The 11,189-nt window shown below is 35.1% G+C and overlaps 1 protein-coding gene across 3 annotated transcripts; it reads right to left on the minus strand.

Annotated features, from left to right (window-relative positions):
* Nucleotides 1-1,793: 1,793 nt before the first annotated feature.
* LOC109339142 (auxilin-related protein 2-like) lies at nucleotides 1,794-8,264 on the minus strand. Of its 3 annotated transcripts, XM_019576537.1 has the most exons (9): nucleotides 8,112-8,264; nucleotides 7,670-8,069; nucleotides 4,550-6,203; nucleotides 4,119-4,242; nucleotides 3,909-4,009; nucleotides 3,664-3,729; nucleotides 3,350-3,439; nucleotides 2,656-2,832; nucleotides 1,794-2,282 (listed from the first exon to the last, which is right to left on the minus strand). In XM_019576537.1, exons 1-9 carry the CDS (start codon nucleotides 8,152-8,154, stop codon nucleotides 2,244-2,246), a joined length of 2,694 nt encoding a protein of 897 aa, XP_019432082.1. In that variant the 5' UTR covers nucleotides 8,155-8,264; the 3' UTR covers nucleotides 1,794-2,243. The 3 variants fall into 3 exon arrangements, 2 of the variants coding, with proteins under 2 accessions (XP_019432082.1, XP_019432081.1); XM_019576536.1 differs by having other exon boundaries at nucleotides 7,670-8,264; XR_002106624.1 differs by lacking the exons at nucleotides 1,794-2,282; nucleotides 2,656-2,832; nucleotides 3,350-3,439 and having other exon boundaries at nucleotides 3,823-4,009; nucleotides 7,670-8,264.
* Nucleotides 8,265-11,189: the final 2,925 nt, after the last annotated feature.

Below are 11,189 nucleotides of genomic sequence, written 5' to 3' on the forward strand. Positions count from 1 at the left end.
TATGAAAGGAGTAGCATACTACTACAAATTATTGTAATAATAGGAAGATATTGTAACACCTCAATTCTCACATGCGACTTTCATATCCATGAATACATTGAGCATGTCAACCATAAGCTTAGATATTCCTGCAATATTTTATTCCTTAAAGAGAGTCTCTCGCGACTCAAACCCATAACATTAAGCTACAGGGCTCGGGGGTCATATTTCAGGGTTGGGGTGTTACAGATATTGGAAGAGGAACCAATGTAGTGGAGTGCTTCAATATGTTCTTAACTATATAGACATAACTGCGATGTAAATGGATAGGATCTGGTAAGATATGTACTTATGTAGTAAGCAAGTTTTTGGTAAGAAAAGTGGTAAGCAAGTTAAGTGTTTTTTCATGGCTTGGGGAGAGTTATTACTTGCTTCACATACACTTTAAGTATCAGAAGTTATGATCGGAGAGTTATTACTTGCTTCACATACACTTTATTGTAATTGCTATCACAATATTATAGTTTTTATAGCCTTCATAACTATAATAAGATTGATATCTTACGTAAAATTAAAAGGGGAAGTTGAACACAAAACGTACAATCGTAACACAAATTGTATGATCCTACAAAACATTAAAAAATTAAACACAAGTATATGCATAAAAATAAAAAAACTATCCAAGAGTCATCTTTCCTGATTTTCCATTATATCCATTTATCTTATCTCAATAAACCTAAAATTTGACTACATTTGCATTGATTGCTAAAAATCACAGAATTAACAACTAAGACCGTTCTAGTATAGGGTTATGGCAAATAAATTTCTCAGATGAATTTCATAAGTAAATGTTGAAATTGTGAATAGAGAAGCAATGTCAAGTATCAACCAAAGAATGTACCAATATTCTGAAAAGATAGTTAACAACGTAACACGGTAAAATGGAACTTATGAATGAAAAAGCAATTGAAAATAAGCAATACTATGGAAAAGGCAACATCATAAAGTTGGAACTTATGAATGAAAAGATAGAAGTGAATTGATATGAATGGAAGACAAAATATGGTGTTTCTATGAAAGACAAACTCATCTTCTAATGGATGGCTCAATAATGATGAAGAGGAGTCATGTGGACTATTGCATTGAGTGAAGAGTATTGCATTCAAAAGAAGAGTTCATCATATTATTGTTTAGAGTTCAAATGAGTCGGGTTAAATGTGAAATGGTCGAGTCATACAAACTTTGAGCCACAAATTTGCTTCATCCTACACGAGTTTGCAACTCGCAAGATCGCACCATTCACGATCTCACGAATTTCCTTGGCGATTTCACAAGAGATGGTGATGTCGTGTTTTCAATTGACTCATTAGTTCCATCAAGTTAAAATCGAAATGCTTGCCTTTCAATGTGGTTTGAGACCCATCATATAAAAATATAGAAATATTGAACCTCAATTTAAATTTTTATTTATGTTAATATTTATTTTAACATATGATTGAGAGTGATTCAAGTAAAAACAATTATCATAAAATTATAAGAACAATAAATTTGAATCATACATAAGTGATTAGGATTAAAAACTATTTAATGATCATATAACCATTTAAAAAGTCATCATTTATCCTTAAATCTTGACCATTTAAATAAAATCCAATGATACAGTTCATATTTCTAATCATAACAATTTTGCTTATTTGAGTCATTATTTAATTACTTATATTTACATATCCACATCCGCTTTCTTGTATTGTTAATGACTTAATGTCAACAAAATAGTTGAACAAGCGCAATTGAACACCATCCAGTGATAAAAATCAGCAAAACTATACACTGAAATGCATTTCCATATTTTGATGTTAATCCATATATGGTTTAATATTCAGGAGATCAATATATTTCAGGTTATATAAATAGAACCAAAAAATCAAAAACAGACCTCTCTTAAGCTATATCATTCGCCAGGAATAATGAATTAAATTGACAGATATGGCCACAAAAACATTTCACACCAACACAACATGGTTACATTCATAAACATTTCTATAAACCCAACACCCCCTCAGGAAGAACATCAATTACACCAAACATTACTCCTCAGTGTAACCATCTAACACATGAGGAAAGCAATATTTCGCCTTCAGTGCAATATATAACTTCAATCAAGACTAATATGCGGTGGGGGAGGTAGCCGAAATAGGGTTGTGATCCTCGCTGGACAGAATGGCCTGAGCAAGCTAGACTCAAGTAGTTAAGTTTGTCAGAGACTAGAAAAGCTCCTCTGAATTGAACTTATTCCATGCTTCCTGTTATAAATTGTCAAGCCTTTAAGCAAAAATAAAGGCATTGTAATAAACTACACTACTAGAGTGTTAGCAGGTACTCACATGCATGTCAATCAACTTCAGTTACGTGAAGTTCAATCAACTTATCATTTTTATTTTATTTGAAAGATTAAGAAGACATGTAATGGTGTATGAGACTGAATGTTAGGCGGTAAAATGTAAACAAGAGAATAAACTTCATGCAGCAGAAATGAGAATATTACGTTGGATGAGTGGACACACTAGACAAGATAAGATTATAAATGAATGCATTATCTTTATTCTCATTTAACTGCTACTTTTTGTTTATAGATTTAGAGAGCATATAAATGTTATATAAAATGGCCTGCAATACCTTGAGTAGATCAAACACCTTCTCTGCAATATATTTCTGTTGAAGAGTGGCGCCCTTCTGCTGCACTTTATCAGGATGAATGCACAATGTAGCTTTTCTATATGCCTTTTTAACATGAGCACCGGTAATCAAATCAGTCAATGAAACTGGTTGCCAACCACATTCAGGCCATAGCACCTGATCATCATTCATGAAGGAAACATGTTAATTTCATAGACAGAAATTATAGAAGAAAAACAATACCACTTTGAAAACATTAAAAAGCAATGGACTGCTTCAGTGCATAAAGATTCACATGGAGGAATTTCAAAGTGTATTGTTTCCTTAAGATGTCTCTTCTATTAGTAAATATCCTACTGGAAATTGCTAATATTGATAAAATTTATTGGAGGAAACTGAAATACTGGGAGAATGTAATGAGCAAAGTGACCAAAACCAATTGAATCAGTTTGACACTATTAGAGTAAGCACACCTATGTTCTTCTAGCCCTAGGTGGTAGATTGATGATTAGACAAGATACACATGAGAATATCCCAAAAGCAAACAATTCCAGCATGTCATATCTTAAAATTAGTACCCAAGTACTAAAAAATGTTTAACAAGAAGGAAGAGATGATGTATGGCTCTTATGGGGGCATTATATGGAGAGAAAGTTAAGGGGCAATATCCAAAGTGCATATACAAAGTGCGTACATATTGTAAGGTGGAAAGCAAAGCACGCAAGTTCCCTTCTTTTCCAGCAGCCCAGCGCTTAACTTCAAAATCCAGTGTTTCAGCAAGCCTCTGAAACCAATGGAAAGATAAAATTAGAAATTAAAAATAAAAACATGTTACAACAAAAACTAAGCAACTTTACAGAAATGAAAGTAAAATCCAAATAAACCACTCAGCATCATAACAAGGATCCATTTATCATTTAATATATAAACGTAAACAAAAAACAGATGACAAAGCCCATCACCTACACCCCCCAAATACAAAGAAGAAAAACAAAAGAAACTACTTACATTTCTCTCAGCTTGCTCTCTTTGAGTTTGTAGGTCCCGTTGATTCTTCTCAGCCAATGCTTTAGCCTAGTATAGAATAACAATTGTCATAACTCATAAGTAACATAGTCATACAACTTAGAAATGTTTTTTAATGCATGCCCTTCCACATAAACTCACTGTCGAGTTGTATTGAAAAGATCTACTCTTTGCACTAAGGAACAATGAAGAAACCAGTTTTACGTAGGAAACACAGTAACACATACAGCTCGCTCTTGAGTCCTCTGGTGCCGTTCCAACCTGGCTCTGCGCCTTTCTTCGGTTTCCCCTTCAATGTCCTGAAATTCTCCAGATGATGATGGAGCAGCTTCAAACCATAAAAGAGAAAGGACAAGAAGAGGCAAATAAGCATTGAGACACAATAATTCAAATGACTTTTGCATGAACAAAAAAATATGTTGAACCGGAGAACCTACCTCCAAAAATTGAGGAAAGATCATCAACAATATTAGTAGATGATGATGCTTTCTTCATGCTTGAAGATACACCAGTGGATTTCATGGTTACATCTGGCTGAAATTGGGCATCAAATACAGACTCCTGAAAGCAAATCATCTCAGAAAATCAATACAAAATTTCCAATAGTGTCGAGCTAGCTTGATCTATTTCAATCCACCTGTTTTCTTTTATTTAAAACGAAAAACTAATTTTAACACTTCAAATAACTACATAAACACCCACTTATCATATTTTTATTTCAAATAAAATAAACCTCACTACATGTAACATCCTAATTATTTTAGAATAAATTCTGAGCGATGGGAAGAGACCAAACACCAAAACCAAGTTTTGGCAACTAATATTATAATATTAGTATAAATTATGTAGAACAAAATTAGGTACTCACTGAAGAGCTAGGCCTAGGAGGCCTTGGAGCACTGTTGGCCCGTGCACCCATACTGAAGAATGATTCAAAATCATTGTCATTCTTTTGTTGGTTAGCCCTTGCAGCAGCTGCAGCCCTTTCACGAGCCTCTGCAGCAGCCCTATCTCGAGCCTCCGCAGCAGCCCTTTGTACAGCAGCACGTTCTGCTTTAACTCGTGCCTCAGCTTCCGCCCTTGTGGCTGCAGCTCTTTCACGCGCTTCCCTCTCCTTTGTTTCTGCAGCAGCCTTTTCAGCCCTTTCCTTTGCCTCGGCAGCAGCCCTTTCACGGGCTTCAGCTTGTACCCTCTGAACTGCAGCTCTTTCAGCACGCTCTCGAGCTTCAGCATTAACTTTTCCAACAGCAGCCCTCTCAGCCCTTTGACGAGCTTCAGCAGCTGCTCTTTCGCGTGCTTCTCTAGTAGCTCTTTCTACAGCCTGTCTGGCCCTTTCTCTCTCAAGTCTCTGTCGTTCTCTTTCTTTCTCCTCCCTTTCCCTCTCAAGTCTGTGTTGCTCCTTTTCCTCCCTCTCCTTTTGCTGCCACTCATGGTCTAACCTTTCCTGTTTTGCTCTCTCCTCTAGCACATTGGTGTCATCTTTTTCCAACTGAACATGTTCCTTGCTTCTAGCAGCCTTCGTATTCTCTTTCTCCCTAAATTCCTTTGCATGCCTAAATTTAGCTTGAGCTCTATCCATAGCTTCCTTCATGGCTGCAGCAGCTGAGTTCATTTCTAATTCTTCATCGGAAAGGCCATTTCCATGTTCATTATGATTACCACTACTCCTGCCTATGGCAAAATCTTCAAGTTCATCAAATTGAGATGCAGGGGATAACTTTGCTGAAGCGGGAGCAGATTTAGGAACCTGAGAAAATCGAGTGGAACTTGGAAAAGAAGATTCATTATCCTTCTTTCTGGCATTGGCAGAAGCTGGTGAACCAGTTCCTGACTTGGGGATATGTACTGGTCGTGGAGGAGGCGGTCTTGAAGGTGGTGGAGCAGCAGTTGGTTGTGTGAAAAGAGGAATCTCTGATACCGTTAACCATATATCATCATTTGGTTCTGAGTTTTCTTCATATTTTGGAGACATATCAACCTCAATATTGGCCTGACTAAAACCATCATTATCATATGAAGGGGAAGTGGACCTTTGGCCAACCGGTATATTAGACCCAGATGAATATGTAGGCATGTCGAATGGATCCTGCTGAAACTCTTGATCTTGTTCAACAGGAATTTTGTTTTGAGAATGTCTCTCTGGACTCCTCACAGATGATTTCTCAAACGATTCTTTATCTCTAGTCCAACTTGAGCTGGGATTGGACCATGGGGTAGGAGAACTGCTACCCTTCCCAATAGTTCTCTCTGATGAGAATGCTGGTACAGACTTTCCAAGCCCATCAAAGGGATCACTATCAGCATATACACCGCCATTTGAATATGATGAACTGTGATGTTTTGCTTTTCTAGAACTACTCAATTTACTAATTTCTTCCAATGGGTCTGTAAATTGGCCTTGGGGTGAATCTGATGGGGCCAAAGTAGATTCAAATACTTTGAACGGGTCTTGTGTAGTACTGGAGGCTGCTTTAGATGCACTGGCAGCAGATTCTGATGACAAACCAATATCAGGAGCAGGCCTGTGAATAAAAAACATGTAAGTGATTATGATACATCAACCAATAAGGGATTGGATGGTGCCTTTCTCAATTTTATTTACCCATCCCCTTCTGTTCTTTTTAACCAAATGAAATGCTTAGCAGCATTGAAGGTATAACACTCTCAATTCCTAGCTCCTAATAGACAAAAATCCTTAGGGCAAAAATAAGATTCTTCTGAGTAGACATGGTACTATCAGGAACCATATAAAATGAAGAATCCACTTCCTAGAAAGAAATGCACAGCAAATAAAAGGTATCATCAGACATCCGAAAAGTTAATAGTATGAAAGGATAAACTCTTCAGCTACAAAATAAAACATTGAACCTAACCTTAACAGGATGAAAAGGCATTCTCAAACTCATGAAAAAAATTGGTACAAGAATTTACTAAAATACCTTCACTCTTTTCTATTATAAAGTTCATGTGACCCAAGGGGGACACATATAATAACCAAAATCATAGTCACTCGATATGCAGTTCTCTTTGGTACAGGTACATAGTATGCGGTACGCTACAATGTCAAATACTGGTACTTAGGGGTATAAACTGTCTACTTCTATCTCTACCAAACTCCTTTGAACTTCATTAAATTGTCTACTTTTATGAATAAATCAGTGAGTATAACTGCACCTTATCGTTCAAATAAAGTTGTGTTCACTTAAAACCTACTTGATAGATTACCACAGAAACTGATAACACGAATAACTTCAGCTGATGTCCCAAACATAGCTACCTGGTACATGGTACGGGTACATGGTTCGTCACTTCTTACATTAATTTTATCAGACCATCTTTATGTCGAACCCAGTACGGTGGATTTGGTATGCAGTACAAAGGGTAAATGAGAGAATTATGTACCTATGGTCCCAAAATCACAAGATCGCCAATGTTGTTTAAATACCTACTCAGCAGGAATTATTGGATCATCTACAAAAGTGAGCTCCTAGAAACAATAAACCTGAAACCTAATTGCAAAACAGACAGTTTATGGCTTTGTGCAACACATAGAAGATAACACATAATCAGTAAAAGACATCCCCTTACCCTCCAAACTGGTGCTGCAACCTAGGCATATCATGCAATAGATTCAAACAATAACCTATTGATAGTATTATCAGATCAAATCAGGGGCATGTAATTCCCTGTTTAAACCCTTCAAAAGAAGACCGTGCTCTAATTTTATGAATGTTAGATTCAAACATATCTGAGAATATGAAATTTTCAATCTCATCTAATATCAAAAAAATACTATATTAGCATCTCTCACTCAGCTTCCAAGTTTATTATAATCTCAGTTTCACATATAATTGTTAACATAAATAATAGGTTTTCCAAGAGATCACTAAACCACTACACAACATTCAATTACATTCTAAAAATCTATACTTGCATATCAAGCAAAATGCACTACACAACAAGTTCAAAGCACTATAACCAACCATACCTATCACTAGTACTCTCACTGCTCCCAAATCCAGGTATCAAATCATCAAATTCACCAACACCTTTCTCATCCTTCTCTAATCTCACCCCTCCGAAACTCGAACCCTTCGACTTACCAAACCCTCCAAGAAGATCATCAAACACACTATCACCACCACTGCCACCACTACTTCCTTTCGCAGCCGAATCCATCGACACGAAAACATCATCATAGGTAACCTTAGAGGCGGTCTTCAGCCCCGGAATACCGTCAAAAATGTCGCTATCATCATCATAAACAGGTTTGGAACCGAAATCGGTAAAGAGATCGGCGAAGGGATTATCGGAGGTGAGGTTTTTAGTGTGGTTAGGTATTGAATTGACGACGTCGTTTGGAGTGGATCGGGAACCGAAAGAAGATTCTTTAGAATCTGAAATTGGAGAAGTTGTTCTTCCTTGAGGTTTGAATCCGAATTCTGAAGCTAAGAGAGCATCGAAATCGTTCATGATTCTTCTTCTACTCACTCTTTCGTTCAAATTTCGAAATAAATAAGAATATTATGAAGAGTAAATAGGAGAGAGAGAGAGAATGCTTAGATAGTAGTTCTTGCTTCTCCAACAATTTGGCCAAAGGAATAAAAGCTTCCTTAAATTAATTTGTTTTTCTTATAGATAGTATTATTTTTTTGTTTTTCACATAAAAGGAAGAGGTTAAACTTAAAAATAAATTAAAACTAAGATAATGAAAACCTTGACAATGTATTAAGTTGAAAAGGTCTAGTTTAGGGAGGGGAAAAGCTTCTTATGCATTCAATTTTTTTTAATCAATTGGGTTAAATATATTCAATTTGTTCATTTTTTTCATTAGGTCTTTCAAATTTTTGTCATCAACTAAACTTTTTAAAGCGGGGAAATGTTATAATTTTGGGGTTTTAACACTTTTTATTAATTAAGTCATTAAGTTTAACATTATTTTATTGAGACTATAAATGATTTTAAATGGTGATACTAATTTTTTTAAACAAAATTGACTTTTTATTTACATGTTTACTATTTGAGAATGCAAACATGTGTTTTCAAGGATATTATTTAAGAAAACAATGAGTTATTTTGTAATGAAAAAAACTAAGCTTAACATACCTAAAATGGTATAATTTCTTTTTGAAACACTAACTCATTTTATATTCCTTAACAAAGATTTTAAGACTCTCTTTAGCATCAATTCTTACTCTTATGCATAGCAAAATAAAACTTGGGAAAGTAGTCATTGCTAGTTAATATATTTTTTTATCGACAATCATTAGTATATTAGTATTTGTTTTGAGTGAGACTCAAATTATCATTTTCATTCACTCTATTCCAACCATCAAACATCACCTTATAACTCCCTTTTTTATTTTTTTTAAATTACCACCTTATGACTCCAAAAAGGATTATGTAAAAACCAAATTGGTTTCGCCTAGACTTGAATCAAAGACCTTTAGTGTGTTAGACTAACGTGATAACCAACTACACCACAAAACAATTTGCTAGTTAATTTGGTAGCTAATCTATAATTAAAATGGACAATTTATTGTAAGTAATCTATAATTAATTAATTAAAAGTAAATCATATCAACATTCTTTGAAATTTAGTTTAATTACAATTGTCAACCTTTTTATTTAAAATATTATACTCACCTCTTATATAGGGGTAGTTACTAGAATGTATTTATATAAATTATGAGAGATTTATGTAGATACAAAAATGAGTGATAATTTGTATAATTTCACTAGTATTATTTTAATTTACTCTTTTATTATTAAAGCTTCTAGGCTAAAAGGTCTAATGGTGTTAATTGCATGAATGGAGAAATTTATTAAGAGAATTAGAATTCATGTATTTTCTCTATTTATTGGGATGTTCCCTATAGTAATTAAGTGATGAGTTGTTATCATTAACCATTTTATGTATTGTGCTTCGCGTGCTACTAAATTCAACTGTGTAAGCTTAGTGGTCATAGGTTGACATGTTTTATGTGCATTGAGGAAGTGTCAAGAGAAGAACCTAAATACAAGACCTATACAAGACTAGACCTAAAATTTAAGGATTTCTATTAGGTTGCTAGTGAGAAATTGGTAAGAAGACGAAGTAAAAGAAGATTCGACTGAATTATGTATTATGAGAGTAAGTGTATGTTTCAATGAGATATGAGTTTTTTTATTTCGAGAAAGAACTTAACCACCAATTGGGTGGCTCAACTCTACAATTTCATGGAACGATTATGATAATAAAAATTACAAGGTCAAGAGTAATCATTTGTTAGAATTTCTGACAATTTATGGGTCACAAATATAATTTTATAGTTGTGTTATGGACATTATGTAATTAGCCAAAATATAAAATGATCTTAAGTAATTAATTTGGTGGCTAAGGGCATATGTGTCATGAAATAATAATAAGTGTAGATACATTCAGGCAATTTCTGATTTGATGAAGGACTGAATCAGAATTATTGCAACTAAAGTAGTAACCACTACGGGTTACTTTTATGGGTTATGGTCCCCATTTGTAGAGCAACAGATTTTCAAGTGTAAAGGTGGAGGAGAATAAGGTAGGATGAGAATAGTGTTATCCAGAATAGGATAACACTATCCACTCATCCATAAGGCTAAGGATAAGCCTCCTCCAACTAACCTCAACACAACACACTTTCAAGAAACTAAGGTAATCTCTCATTCCCCTCTAGAGAGAACTAAAGNTCATCTTCACCATGAACTCATTTGGGGTTTCTTCGGTCTGGACCATGGATGTTCCATTTGGGTGTATGTATGGGCATACACATTCAGTTGTGGGAACAAAGCCATGGTCATAAGGACTTCCATGTTTACTCTATGGATTTCGGATGGAGAGTAACTTCTCCAACAAGTGGTATCAGAGCCACCCCAATATGATTCATTTGTGAAATTAGGTTTTCATGTTCTTCCCCAAATCTGGTTTGATTTAGGGTTTTGATGTGTTTATTTTTGCCATGAATCGATTAAGAAAGACATTCATGCTTATAATATGAATACAAAAGGATTTGAAATGAATGAATGTTGTTTTTCTGCTATTTTTCATGAATTTTGGGTGAATTTTTGGAGAAAAACGATGCAGAAATCGCACTTTTCGTGTTCTGCTGCAGTGTTCTCGCTCAAGCGAGAAGGAAACAGAGGCAAATCGCCTTTAATTTGGCTCAAGCGAGATTTGGCTCGCCCGAGCAAGATTCGGCTCGCCCAAGCGGGAAAAAAAAATTATTATTTTTGGGACTTCAGTATCTTTGTGCATTGGTTTAATTGTTGTTTGGTTGTCCATTAAGGTTGTCTGTTATTTCAAGTGAGCCAAATGAAGTGAAATGTCGCCAAAGTGACCTTTTTCATGGATATAACTCATGAGGAATAATGGATGGAAGTGTGTATGGTCATTCATGCGGGTATTAGCTGGCCCAAAGGAAAGTTAATATTTGGCCGAAGACCATATACACCTGTGATGATAAACATGTCATAATTCTAAAGTTTTATAC

The sequence above is a fragment of the Lupinus angustifolius genome, unplaced genomic scaffold (genome assembly GCF_001865875.1).
Source record: "Lupinus angustifolius cultivar Tanjil unplaced genomic scaffold, LupAngTanjil_v1.0 Scaffold_58_62, whole genome shotgun sequence".
NCBI classification, from domain to species: Eukaryota; Viridiplantae; Streptophyta; class Magnoliopsida; order Fabales; family Fabaceae; genus Lupinus; species Lupinus angustifolius.

Bases quoted from the DNA above. Each gene is read 5' to 3' on its own strand.
- LOC109339142 (XM_019576536.1), bottom strand. From the start codon at position 8,154: ATGAACGATTTCGATGCTCTCTTAGCTTCAGAATTCGGATTCAAACCT. The intron at 3,730-3,908 runs GTATGTGTTACT...ATTCTATACTAG, and splicing joins AGAGGACTCAAGAGCGAGCT to GCTAAAGCATTGGCTGAGAA. The intron at 2,833-3,349 runs GTACGCACTTTG...AATGATGATCAG, and splicing joins TGCTTTCCACCTTACAATAT to GTGCTATGGCCTGAATGTGG.